The sequence below is a fragment of the Chelonia mydas genome, chromosome 2 (genome assembly GCF_015237465.2).
Source record: "Chelonia mydas isolate rCheMyd1 chromosome 2, rCheMyd1.pri.v2, whole genome shotgun sequence".
Taxonomy (NCBI): domain Eukaryota; kingdom Metazoa; phylum Chordata; order Testudines; family Cheloniidae; genus Chelonia; species Chelonia mydas.
In genome coordinates this window covers 94866189-94880911 of record NC_057850.1, presented here as the reverse complement: position 1 = coordinate 94880911, position 14723 = coordinate 94866189, and the positions used below count along the sequence as shown (strand labels likewise).

The 14723-nt window shown below is 40.5% G+C and overlaps 1 protein-coding gene across 17 annotated transcripts in view; it reads left to right on the top strand.

Annotated features, from left to right (window-relative positions):
* Positions 1-14723, top strand: part of RTTN (rotatin) — a 151590-nt gene that overhangs the window by 60507 nt on the left and 76360 nt on the right. For 10 of the 17 annotated variants that reach the window (XM_037892906.2, XM_037892905.2, XM_037892907.2 and 7 more), the window contains 4 exons: positions 1146-1385; positions 5746-5890; positions 7162-7316; positions 13552-13771. In XM_037892906.2, coding sequence (XP_037748834.1) covers positions 1146-1385; positions 5746-5890; positions 7162-7316; positions 13552-13771 — 760 coding nt within the window. The remainder of the gene's footprint in view (positions 1-1145; positions 1386-5745; positions 5891-7161; positions 7317-13551; positions 13772-14723) is intronic. The other 7 variants (XM_043539932.1, XM_043539929.1, XM_043539928.1 and 4 more) reach the window with 4 other exon arrangements.

Sequence of the window (14723 nt, the reverse complement as noted above, 5' to 3'; positions counted from 1 at the left end):
CCTTCCTGCCTAGAATCTGTTTATCACCTTCCGGTGACCTGTCTTAACGAGCACATTTTCAATATACATATCTAGTTCCTTATGAGTTATCTGCACATACATCACAGGATGTGGTTGTGTATTTTAAATAGTTCTTCAAGTTTCTGTTCATCTCAATAATTTTTTAAGAAGTAACTTATCTAGGATAAGATGCTTTTCTGTCTTATTATCCATCTTACTATTAGTTAAAATAGGATTTATGATATCTGGGGCCCATATTGCTAGCTCCATGCCTATGAACATTGCAGAAATGTTTTAACTAAAGGAGAGGGGGGAAAGGAAGGAACAAAGCTGACCAAACTAAGACTTTTCCAAAGGTGCATTTATATTGAAACTCTTTAGAGGAGCATAATGAAGTGGCATCGTGCATGTTGATAATGCCACCCGTCTTTGCCTTGTCATTGCTATTGAATGTCCTGTGAGTAGTATACTGTATGTGAGAGGGTTTTGGTTTCAGTTCATCTCTCAGATGTCCGCGTCATGAAAATCACTACGAAAAATAGAATTAATTTGATACATCTGTCTGCTAATTGGGCAGAGAAGCCAGTGATTCTCAGTGGGGCGTGAAACTGGGGTATTTTATAAAGCTACTTCAACTCAGTAGATTGGCTGGACAAGCAGAGGAACTGATGATGAGTTGTGGACTTCATTAGAATGGGGAGGGAGCTATCCTTTGGAAGTTTCATCTACTTTAGGACATTTGAAGGTGCAGAGCCACTAACAACATCATCCTTATGGCAGGACAGTCATATTTATGCTGATTTTCCATAGGCAAATGCACACTGATCTAGCATACTCTTTCTGGTATATTCTGTCGAAAAATAAAATAGCATTCTCATAGAAGTGACTACCAACATTAGTACTGAGAAGACATAAGTACCATAATTATGCCCAATAGCTTTCCAATACAAACCAGCCTTTAAAAACAAGACAGCTCAGAGTTCATTTTTTTTCTTAAAGACATGATTGATCAAAATGAATATCGAAGAGGTTCACAGTTAATTTTCTCAATAGAGCTAGAAAAATGAAGAAATCAGTGGCTATTAAAATCATTTTAAAAGTTGCAGGTTATTAGCTGTCATTCCGTGCCTTTATTTCTTTTTCAGATTTTTAGACACATTAAAGCTATCCTCAGAGGACATTCTTACATTGAAGATAACGCACACAACCGGTGGACTGCAGGATTGTCTTAATGCAGTAATTCAAGCTGTGTCCCACAGGGAAGTTAGAGCTGCTGTGACTAGGATGAGTTTTTATATTTTAAATGACAGGCTGGCTTTAAAATGTAGCACTGGCTCTTGCAGGACCACTTTAAAGGTCGTGGCTTGGCAAACAGCATTCAACAGGTAAGCGTAAGTGCAGAGTGTAGTCACTGGTTACAAAGTAGTGTGTCAAGGTATATAGGTATATTACGTTAAAAGCCCGACATTAAAAAAATGTTTTGTTTGCAAAGTCAAGCACTTGCAAGTTAGGACACTCCAGATTTATGGTTGTCCAGACAACTTTAATTTCATCCCCTTTTGTGTCTAGTATATGTAATGAATGAGGCAAGTGTCTTGTGGAAGAAAGTATCATGTAATTAAAGACTGTGTCACACTTAACAGAGAGGGTAATTAAGCACTAGAACAATGTACCAAAGGTTGTGATGGATTCTTTCACTGGCAATTTGCATCAAGATTGGATTTAAAAAAAAAAATGCTCTGGTTTGGGGAAGTCCTATGCTTTTTATTATACAGCAGGTCATACAATGATCCTTTCTGGCCTTCAAATCTATGAATATGCACAAGAGGGCCAAATAGTGGCATAGGTAATCTTAATTTTGCATTTCCTAGTATGCCTGACTTTGTAACTTGTTGTAAGATAGTTTTTTGTATTCAGTTTCCTAGATTGTGTTTTTCAAAGGACAAAGGTAAAAACAAGTTCTTCAAGTGCTTGTTCATGTCGATTCCATTCTAGGTGTGTGTGTGCCCAGGTGCGTGGTCGTCGGAGATTTTTACCTTAGCGGTATCCATAGGGCCGGCTGTGGCGCCCCGTTGAGTGCCGCGCTCGTGTGTCGGTATATCAGGTGCTGCCGGCCCTACACCCTCTCAGTTCCTTCTTACCGCCCATGGCGGTTAGTTGGAGCGCCTTTCCTTGCATAGCAAAGGCTAGCAGTTTCATCTCTTCTGACTTAGAGCCTTAAGACCTTGTAAATAGTTGTTAAGTAATTGTTAAGTGGAGTTAGAAGTTAGAGTCCCAGCGAGGACTCTAGGTGGGGCATGCCCCGATCTCCAGGGTATAAGCCCTGCATAGATTGTAACAGGCCTGTGCCTGTAGAGGACCCCCACAGCAGCTGCCTCAAGTGCTTGGGGGAATCACATGTGAAGGACAAGTGTCGTATTTGTAAAAATTTTCAACCCAGAATTCAGAAAGAGCAGGATAGTTGTTTGCGGGCTCTCCTCATGGAGGCTGCCCTTTGTCCGACTTCCGAGCCATCCCACCAAACTCGCCTAGCATCTTGGTGTGCAGTGCACCCCAGCGCCAGGCTTTGCCTGTCACCGCTCCCCATCGCCGGTGCCCTGAAATAAAACAAAGAAGGATGGCTCCCCGGCACCAGGCAAGAAAAGCCATGGAGCATTAGGCAAAGGACCCAGTTCTGACTGTCCTGCCACTCCGGAGCCACGTGGACGTGCCTCCCTGGTCGGGGCCCTTAGCCCCTTAAAGGATCCACCACTGACACCCGAGAGCGGTAGGGGACCCAAACTTCTGGCAGCATCAACACTTTCCCAAGCTCCCCCGGTGCTGAAAAAGCAGAGGCCTCTGCCCGTGCTGCTGACACCGCATGTGCTGCAGGAAGTGGTAAAGGTTCCCTACGAGGATAAGCCAGCTGCTAAGACCCCTTGGGGCAGTGGAGCGCTGCCGATCCCCCGAGACAAGGCGGTGCTCTCCATCTCTGTGCCGCAGATCTCCGGCATCTCGGCCCAGATCCTCTGGGGCTTGGCCTCAGTCACTAGCACTGTGATCCTGGTTCCCACCATCTCGACGCAAATCGCTGAGGGAGCGGCGCTGGTCTTTGTACTACTGGTACCGTTTGCTTTCCCGACGGTTGTACTCTTGGCGCAGATCTCAGTAGCCTGCCCCATGGGAGCTCACTCTGTCGTGATTCCGGTCCCCTGGATACTGGAACTGGTCCCCTTGATAGCAGCATCAATCCCTCCACTCCAAACACCGGTCTCTGGCAGCGATGGTCAGCAGGCAGACACAGGCATTGATGGCCCCTCCATGGTCACTGGAAAGAGATTCCTCAGGCACAGAAGGGCAGTTGCCAAGACCCCACCGGCGTGATTGGGCACCTAAGGCTGCATCGACATCTACAGCGCCGCCTTGGCAGCACAGCCATTGGCCAGCACAGTGGCCTTATTGGAGCGTGTGGGGCATGCCGGTGATGATGATGCCCCCTTCACATCACTCATCAGCTGTCTCATTGGAGCAACAGCTGGAGGCACCGGGTTTGGTGCAGGAGACCCGCTCGGAGGTCGGGGTAGAGGACACAGCTCCCACAGCAAAACCCCCTCCTACAGGAGAGGATGCCTGGCAACACCACATTCTACAGGCCACTATTCTCCAATCCCACTGAGGAGTACAAAAAGAAACTACACCATCAGCTCAAGAAACTCCCTGCTACAACATGGGAACAAATCTACACAGACAAACCCCTAGAGCCCCAATCAGGGGTATTCTATCTACTACCCAAAATCCATAAACCTGGGAATCCTGGACGCCCCATCATCTGAGGCTTTGGCACCCTGACAGCAGGATTATCTGGCTATTTGGACTTTCTCCTCAGACCCTACGCTACCAGCACTCCTAGCTATCTTCGAGACACCACCGACTTCCTGAGGAAACTACAATCCATTCATGATCTTCCTGAAAACGCCATCCTGGCTACCATGGATATAGAAGCTCTTTAAACCAATAGTCTACACGAGGATGGACTAAGCTGTCAGGAACAGTATCCCTGATGAGGTCATGGCACACCTGTGTTCTGTTTGATTCTGGGGATGGACAGGGTCTTCCTATCAGATGCATTTCTCTTTCCATGGTCGGGGGCGCTGAATGCATTCCCACCAGTGCCGTTGATTCACAAGGTCCTTGTGAAGATCAAGCAAGACAGAGCAAGCATTATCTTAATAGCTCCCACATTGTCTTGCCAGCACTCGTTCGACATGTTGCTGAGCCTTTTGGTAGCCGCCCTGCTGTAGCTGCCCTTCTGGCCGGATCTGCTGTCCCAGAATCACAGCAGCCTTTTGCACCCGAACCTGGTGGCACTGCACTTGCTGGCTTGGTTATTGCAGGGCTAAGTGCAGACAAATGGGCATGCTCATCCCATGTTCAGCAGGTCTTGCTGGGTAGCAGGAAAACCTCTACCAGAGCAACTTATCTGTCCAAATGGAAAAGGTTCACATATTGGGCCTCAGAATGGCGTATGCAGGACGAGCAGGCCCCGCTGCAGGAGATCCTGGATTATCTGCTGCACCTCAAACTCCAAGGTTTGTTTCTGTCATCGATCAAGGTCCACCTGGCCTTCCTAACACAGGTACCAGTCCAAGAGATCCCTGGTCATCTGTCCACACATTCGCATCTCGTTATTCGCTTGCCCAGCAAGCTGAAGATGACACTGGCTTTAGGAGAGCAGTGCTGCAAGCTGCAAGACCACAAACTCTGACCTCACCTCCATTGATACTGCTTGTGCATCACCTAGAATGGAATCGACATGAGCAAGCACAAGAAGACGAAAAAATGGTTACCTGCCTTTCATAACTGTTGTTCTTCAAGATGTCTATTCCATAACCTGCCCTCCTGCCCCTCTGTCGGAGTTGCTGGCAAGAAGGAACTGAGAAGCCATAGGGCCGGTGGTGCCTGATATACTGGCTCATGTTGCTAATACTACTGTGGCAGGTTTAGCCAGTCTTGGAATCTTCATTAATTTTGGCACACTGCCAAAACATTTCTGATGAAAGCAAGTGAGATGGAAAATGGTGATTTGAACACTTTAGAACTCAGCTAAATCTAAATGGAATTGCCTGGGACAAAGAAAAAACGCTTCTCTGTGAGAGTATTTCCCCTGGTGAATAGCAAAGGCCTGCTACAAACAATGGAAATGTGAGAGCTTCTTATGGAAAAGGTCAAAAATCTTACATAATGGAAAATGTTAAGCAACCTAAATAGATGTTGCTACCAGCTGCCCCTATAATATCAAGTATCTAAGCTTTAAGATGTATAGTATACTTGGAGTTTTCGTAATAATCTTTTCTCCACAGAATAAAGTGATAAGAAAAGATCCTCTGCTTTCAGTATTTAAAAAAAAAAAATGTTAAAAAGGAATTGGCTTCTTAGTTGCCAAGTATATATAATTTACACTTAGAAAAGGAGCAAAATCTAAAAAGTAAATGACTAAAACAACTGAATTTAAAAGGTGAATTGTACAAAAGAAAGCAGCTAATTCAGCTTTTTTCCCCTTTAGTTAGTTTTGGTAGTATATTTAAGTGTTAATAGCTCTTTCCCTGTCTTCTGTTCATTTCTCTAAATTTAATCCTTACTATAGAGAAGTCCATAGTGGTGGTACATTAATGGATATTTTATATCATGTTGGAATTTCAGATCTCAAGTCATGTGCTTCAGATATGAAAGTGAAATCCGTAGTTATACTGTTTGTTTGTACCAAAGGTTTCTGCAAGTACTTCCAGCTTCTACAGAAGATGAGAAGCTTCTGGCTGATGTCTTAAGTTTTCTAAACAAGTTGCTTAGGGAACAGAGGAAGAGTTTGGAGGTAGAACATCTAAAGTGGATTCTGGAGGTACTGTTTAAACATGTAAGACTATATCTAGGGGAAAATATAAATTGCAGACTTCACAAAGTGGTATAGCTGCAAACCATCCACAAATATAGCCTTTAAAAGGCATCTTGATTTTGTTGTTGTTTGCTTTTGGTTAAAGCATTCCTGGTGGGAAAACAGCGAAGTGGTTTCTGCTGTTTTAAAGAAAATTATATTGTTTTTACAAAATAAAGAACTACAATTCAATTTATCATTAGTAGTGATAGGTTACCTTGTAGTCTGTACCACAATTTCTAATAATTTGATGATTTAACATCAAACAATTGTAAAAGGTTTTGCTTTTTTTTTTTTTTTTTTTTTTTTTTTGGTTATTGTGTGAATGACTTTTCTGATGGCAAGTGTTGCTTTTGCCAAATGATGATGTTGGGTTTCTACTCATATACCTCTATGATTTCAGCGTTAGGCTTATGCTCCGTAGTAATGATATTACTTAAATGGTGGCAATACATTCTCTATTTGGACTGACTGCTGATTGTCTGTTGCTCATAAATAAAACTTCTTTTGAAGTGATACTACGAAAAACTGATAGTAAAATACTATTAACCAAGGATGAAGTCTGCAGTACTTTTAGGTGCTTGAGCTCATAAGATACTAGTTGCTTTATTTTTTAAACTACATGGGCCTAGAAGAAGGATAATTTATTTGGTTTTCTACCTTGGAAGAGATCCTGCATTGGGCATACCTTCTGCATTTTAAAGAGTACTAATGAAATGTAATCTAAGCATAAAAGTGAGTATTCAGCATCCACCAGTCCCCGTTGCTCTCACTGATTATGAAAATCTGATCACTCCATCTCCCTAAATGGGAACCTGAGCACTGTTGAAAAGATAGCCCATTAAATATAAAATATATTAACAACTAAAAGCCATCAGATTGAGTCTTTCAGGAAATGTAGTAAAACAGGAGGATATAATTTGAACTAGTATCTCAATTGCATGTGTGTATCTTTCACCTGCTTTTTGGAATCTCAGGGAAATAATTCATGTGACATTTGCATTATCTTGAATAGTACTGCTTCATAATGCAGTGTACTGTGACTTAATGATCAGAACTTTCCTTGTGTACTGCTTAGTAGACTGGCAGACCTAATAGAAAATTATACATTTCAGGTTTTTAAAAGAAATATTCTTTAGTGAAATTATTATACTAAATTGTAACTTATCACAAGTGGACCAAAAAAAAAAAAATCTCAGTAGACAGGGTATTAGAATAGGAATCAAAGATTTGAATGTTGTTCCCCTCTTTAGAATTCAAGTTCACTGCTAGACCTTCTGCTGCGACCTGAATCCCAGGTGCAGGATGAAACAGATGACATACAGACTGCTGTCAGGCAACAACTGCAGAAAGAACTGATTGGTCTCTTTAACATGTTGCTACTCTGCTTCACATCAGTTACTGACAGGTACAGTATAAGAGGATCTGTCCACATGATTCAGGGTTCAAGTATATGGTAGCTGAAATATAGTAATAGTTATAGTATAGTAATATAATTATAAGTCCTTGGTGGCACAATAGAAATAGATTGCAACTACATAGTTCCCATGTATTTTTTTAAATACCCTCTCCCCACTGTATACATGATTGTGTATATTGTATGAACATGAACAGACTTATTTAGTCAAATCAGTTTTTATTTGACTCCGAAAGATCAGACTATGGCAGTGGTTATCAAACATTTGTACTGGTGATCCCTTTCACGTAGCAAGCCTCATGGAGCAGGTCCTCAAGGAATCAATTCTGAAGCACTTAGAGGAGAGGAAAGTGATCAGGAACAGGATTCACCAAGGGCAAGTCATGCCTGACTAATCTAATTGCCTTCTATGACGAGATAACTGGCTCTGTGGATGAGGGGGAAGCGGTGGACGTGTTATTCCTGGACTTTAGCAAAGCTTTTGATACAGTCTTCTACAGTATTCTTGCCAGCAAGTTAAAGAAGTATGGGTTGGATGAATGGACTATAAGGTGGGTAGAAAGCTGGCTAGATCATCGGGCTCAACGGGTGATGATCAATGGCTCCATGTCTAGTTGGCAGCCGGTATCAAGTGGAGTGCCCCAAGGGTTGGTGCTCAGGCCGGTTTTGTTCAATATCTTCTTAAATGATCTGGAGGATGGTGTGGATTGCACCCTCAGCAAGTTTGCAGATGACACTAAACTGGGAGGAGAGGTAGATATGCTGGAGGGTAGGGATAGGATACAGAGGGACCTAGACAAATTAAAGGATTGGGCCAAAAGAAGTCTGGTGAGGTTCAACAAGGACAAGTGCAGAGTCCTGCACTTAGGACGGAAGAATCCCATGCACCGCTATAGACTAGGGACCGAATGGTTTGGCAGCAGTTCTGAAGAAAAGGACCTAGGGGTTATAGTGAACAAGAAGCTGGATATGAGTCAACAGTGAACAAGAAGGCGAATGGCATTTTGGGCTGTATAAGTAGGGGCATTGCCAGCAGATCAAGGGATGTGATCATTCCCCTCTATTCAACATTGGTGAGGCCTCATCTGGAGTACTGTGTCCAGTTTTGGGCCCCACACTACAAGAAGGATGTGGAAAAATTGGAAAGCATCCAGCGGAGGGCAACAAAAATGATTAAGGGACTGGAACACATGACTTATGAGGAGAGGTCGAGGGAACTGGGATTGTTTAGTCTGCAGAAGAGAAGAATGAGGGGGGATTTGATAGCTGCTTTCAACTACCTGAAAGGGGGTTCCAAAGAGGATGGCTCTAGACTGTTCAGTGGTAGCAGATGACAGAACAAGGGGTAATGGTCTCAAGTTGCAGTGGGGGAGGTTTAGGTTGGATATTAGAAAAAACTTTTTCACTGGGAGGGTGGTGAAGCACTGGAATGCGCTACCTAGGGAGGTGGTGGAATCTCCTTCCTTTAAGGTTTTTAAGGTCAGGCTTGACAAATCCCTGTCTGGGATGATTTAGTTGGGGATTGATCGTGCTTTGAGCAGGGGGTTGGACTAGATGACCTCCTGAGGTCCCTTCCAACCCTGATATTCTATGATTCTAAGCCTCTGAGTGCGACCCCCCCCCCCCACTTTATAAATTAAAAATACTTATTTATAATGGTGTTAAATATATAAAAGCTGGAGGCAAAACGGGGGTTTGGGGTGGAGGCTGACAGCTTGGAAACCCCCCTGTAATAACCTCACGACCCCCTGAGGGGTCCTGACCCCCAGTTTGAGAACCCCTGGACTATGGCCAGGCTATAAATTGGGCTACTGCTTAGACCTGGCTTATTGCCAGTATGAGCCTCTGAAAGAATTAATGATACAATTGCACATATTAGTTCACAGCAGTCTGCCCTTTGGACAGATGTGATTATTGGCAGAGTCACCTGTGAGTTCAGATTGGTAAAAGCTGTGACATTTAGTTTAATTATTTTAAAATAAAATAACAGCATACATTAATTATCAAACTGTTATTTGTTATACATTGAAAGACTGTAACAGTGATAGAAATGTTACATTAATGTCACATGAACATATTGTTGCGTGCATGCCTTTAAAGGTTGTGAAAGTATCAGAACTTGATAGTGGATGGAATAAGGTCACTTTCCATATTCAGATATTTTGCAACTAAGGGCTTGTCTAAATGAACACTTAGTTTGTGGCAAGCAGGGGTCTGAAATTACCTTTCACTAGGGTGCTGCATACTAAGTGTCCGTGTGGACCCTGCTGCCATGCACTAAAAGTCCCTGGTGCACTTTAATCTACCCCCGTTTCAAAGCAGGGTAGATTAAAGTGCACCAGGGAACTTCTAGTGCATGGCAGCAGAATTCACATGGGCACACTGTGCGGCAGACTAGTGCAGAGTAGATTTACGCCTCCGTACGCTGCAAACTAAACATTTATGTAGACAAACCCTAGTATATCAGCTCTAATTGAATATGTCTTCAATTATGCATGGTCTTGCAGGGCTGGATCCAAAGCCCGTTGGAGTCAGTGGAAGTCTTTCCATTTCATTGATCTCAATAAGTTTTGAATCAGGCCCTTAAACAGCTGCATGTATTATATTTTATAATTCTTTAAAAAAAAAAAAAAAAAAGTATGGAAAATGTATTGTGTAAAACCCACTAAATAAAACTGGTGAACTATAATCTTCATTTCTTCAAGTTGGAGGTCTCATCCCACCGTGGCTCCCTTGCATATAACTTTTGTAATTTCCTCCGGTATTCTGTAGGTCTATAAAGACGTGAAACACAGAAATCTGATAAAAACTATTCATTTTTTAGTAATTTATTGAAGGGTCACATTTCAAATTTGGGCTATTTTCTCTACTTAGCAATCCAACCTAATGAATATACCAAATTTCAAGATTCTAGCTAAATGGAAACATTTTGGTAATTGTATAACCTGTTGTGTGTAGGCATGTGTCTATTTATAATAAAATACATACAATATACATAATATATAGTCACATTTTATATGTGTGCATATATAGTAATAATTAGGGCTGTCAATCGCAGTTACTTCACACGATTAAGTCAAAAAAATTAATTTGTGACTAAAAAGATTCATTGCGATTAATCAACAGAATACCAATTGAAATGTATTAAATATTTTTGGATGTTTTTCTACATTTTCAAACATATGGATTTCAATTACAACACAGTGTACAGTGCTCACTGTATATTATTTTTGATTACAAATATTTGCACTGTAAAAATAATAAAAGAAATAGTATTTTTCAGTTCACCTCATACAAGTACTGCAATGCAATCTCTTTGTCATGAAAGTGCAAGTTACAAATATAGGGTTTTTTTGTTACATAATTGCACTCAAAAACAAGCCAATGTAAAACTTTAGAGCCTACAAATCCACTCAGTCCTACTTCTTGTTCATCCAATCGCTAAGAGAAACAAGTTTGTTTACATTTATGGGAGATAATGCTGCCCACTTCTTAATTACGTCGTCACCAGAAAGTGAGAGCAGGCATTCACATAGCACTGTTGTAGCTGGCGTCGCAAGATATTTACGTGCCAGATGCACTAAAGATTCACATGACTCTTCATGCTTCGGCCACTGTTCCAGAGATCGTGCTTCCATGCTGATGACACTAATTAAAAAAAAAAAAAAAAAAAAGCATTAATTAAATTTGTGACTGAATTCCTGGGGGGGAATTGTATGTCTCCTGATCTGTTTTACCCTCATTCTGCCATTTATGTTATAGCAGTCTCGGATGATGACCCAGCATATGTTGTTCATTTTAAGAACACGTTCACTGCAAATTTGACAAAATGCAAAGACGATACCGTTGTGAAATTTTTAAGATAGCTACAGCACTCAACTCAAGATTTAAGAATCTGAAGTGCCTTCTAAAATCCGAGAGGGACGAGGTATGGAGCATGCTTTCAGAAATCTTAAAAGAGCAAGACTCCGATGCGGAAACTACAGAACCCAAAATACCAAAAAAGAAAATCAGTCTTCTGCTGGTGGCATCTGACTCCGATGATGAAAATGAACATGTGTTGATCAGCACTGCTTTGGATAGTTACCAAGCAGAAACATGTCATCAGCATGAATGCATGTCCTTTGGAATCGTGGTTGAAGCATCAAGGGACATACGAATCTTCAGCGCATCTGGCATGTAAATATCTAGTGGCTCCGGCTACAACAGTGCCATTCACTGGTCCACTTTCAGGTGACGTAAATAAGAAGCAGGCAGCATTATCTTCTGCAAATATAAACAAACTTGATTATCTGAGCAATTGGTAGGACTGAGTGGACTTGTAGGCTCAAGTTTTACATTTTTTATTTTTGAATGTAGGGGGTTTTTGTACATAATTCTACACTTGTAAGTTCAACTTTCATAATAGAGACTGCACTACAGTACTTGTATGAGGTGAATTGAAAAATACTATTTCTTTTGTTTTTTACAGTGCAAATATTTGTAATAAAAATAAAGTGAGCACTGTACACTTTGTATTCTGTGTTGTAACTGAAATCAATATATTTGAAAATGTAGAAAACTTCCAAAAATATTTAAATAAATGGTATTCTATTATTGTTTAACAGCATGATTAATGACGTGATTAATCAAGATTTTTTTTAATAGCACGATTAATTGTGATTAATTTTTTAAATCACTTGACAGCCCTAGTAATAATTACAGTATCTGCCATGGCTTTTTTCCTTTTTTTAATAAGAAGGAGAAAATGATTACTTTGCAAAAATTTCGTTTGCCATGGCAACAACCAGCTTTCTTCATAGGTGATTAGAGACCAAATAATTTAAGGTATCTGGACGGCTGATGGGAGGGAAGTATCTTCAGTCCTCACTGTGAAGTGGAAAATATGTCTGCCATTTGATGTTAGGCCCAACATTAAGCCCTTTCACTTGTTCTATACTAAAATTGCTTGAGTACTTTCTACTTTTATGGAGGTTGGGATCTGTGGTGTTGGCTCTAATAGTTCTAGTTACAGCAAATAATATATTTTCAGTTTGTTGTAACCTGAGAAGGGGTTGGAGTTGTCATTTCTACTTACTAGTTGATAAAACATGCATGAGTGGATGCTGGCTCAGCTGTCTTTCTGGCAGTTATTTATAAGTGAATAAGGGACATCAAAGTAATTGAGACATCATATCATCAACAGATGAGAAATCAGTAAATATTTGTTATTTAAATTATTACTCTGTTTCTTTTTTCAGGCCTAATTATTTCAGCCATAGGCAGTTTGGCCCTTATCCATGATTCTCAGCTCCTATAGAAGGTCTTAACCTGTTTCCACATTAATTTATGCAATCATGGTATTAGCAGTGTGAATTTCCTATTATTTTGGCTCCATTCCTAAAACAATAACCAGAAATCCCTAACTTTATGTTTCTGCCTAAATAAAACTCTTTACTGCTACCTGTGGTTTTATTCAAAATATTTTTAAAATTGTACCTTTTCCCAACATCAAACCAATTTGGAATTACAATATTCACCTTATAACTAAGCTAGTCACAATTTACCTGTTTATGGTTTCTTCAAAGCAATAGTCTTTTTTTTTCTCCAGTTCATTTTATTTTTATCTTTAAAAGTGAGCAACACATTTTTTTTTTTAAGAAAAAGCGGGGGGGGGGGGGGGGGGGGAGTGGTGGTTTTTGTGTTTTGTTTTGTTTTTTACAAAAATCCCTGCTGATTGCCACATTTTGCTTAACACCTGGGTTCATGGCCTATAACACTGTACCATTTTTAGCTGGAATCTGGCCTGGTAGCACTTTAACTACAGGAAATATCTCTGATACCTTTATCATCTCTAAAACCAGAGTGAATTTTTAAAGTGCAACTAGTGAACTTGGCACTTTTTTTTCCTTCTCATAACAAGGGATCCATGATTCTGGATTTTTCTTTCCCTCTCTTTGGTGTGTTCTTTAGTATATTACAGGGTTCTTTCTGTATTCATCCATTTTTTTATTTGAGTGAGTGTTCCTATTTCTTCAAAATGAAATTTGGGGCTTTTAGCACTGAAAAACACTTGAAGCTGGAAATGCCAAACTTTGGTTTTTCTTCACCATATACAAGAGATTTGATACCTAGATTTATAGAACTACAGGAACAATAAGATGTCATTGGCATCCTATCAAATAATAATGATTAAGTTAACTTTTATACTTCCGTCTGATACATTTGCCTTTTTTATTTGGAACAGAAAGGGCTTGGAACTTACTGATTGTGTCCGAACACAGCTGGCTCTGAAACTGCTACAGTGTTTACGGGTAACAGATGCACCCCACTTTTATGGATTGCCTTCTTTGGAGAGAACATTACGAGGAATGGTCCATGTCACTGCACACCCAGGATGGAGTTCATACTCTGCAACAACTGAGCCATTCACAATTTGTATGAAATATTTGACAGGTCTTCTTGAGGTAAGTAGCTTATGTTATCACTTGTATATTTGTGTTAACAACCATAAAACAAGGTACATATTACTCTTGTGAACCATGTTTGTTTTGTTAAATGAAATATGATTATTGGGAAATTTTACTTGTTACTCTTGTGGCACAGTGATTTCAGCAAAAACTGAACAATGAATGAATTCTGGGTGTGTGTACACCATGCAAGTTGCAGGGAAGGAGTATCAAATAAAAAAATATTTTACTTCACCAGTTAGAAATCAACAAATAACTTATGAGTGGTGGAGTGAAGCAGATCCATTTTGACCAGTTTGAAATTGTATATTTCAATGTCTTTGTGTTTGGTAAGTTGGCCACATTTGATCTTTTGATTTGATCTTGGCCTGGACCTTTTAAGACCTTATGAGGTATACATGTTGACCATCACCACTACATTTCGAAGTGAGCTGCTAAGTTATTCATGTATGAAGGTGCAGCATGGTCTTCCCCCTCTGTGCACTTTGGTCCTTACCCTGTTCCAAATGAAATAAATGACAAAAGTCCATTGACATAATTACATAGGATTGATTCCTTTATGAGCTTAGTAAAAGTCTATGCAAAATGTACTGTGCATATATAATTTTCAAAGAATCTAATTGATGAAATCAAAATTAATTTAATCCCAAACTTCTCAAGTCTATGCCAAATGAGGACTATTTTCATGCCAAATATCAACTTTTGATGCTCTGCTTTTCTGGCTTTAGTTGTAAAACAGTTGTTTTTATAATGTCCTCACTACATATAAGGAAGTGGGGTCCTTTATTTGGCTGGAAGGAGAAGGTGAATTTCCCTTTGCATGCACAGGGCTTTTCCGGCAGGTTGGTAGAAAGAGGGTTGTTGCCCTCATTAAGGCCCCTCTTCTCCGCCCCGCCCCCTCACCCCGGTACAATTACCTGTTCAGGTAAAGAAGCAGGACGCAGTAGAG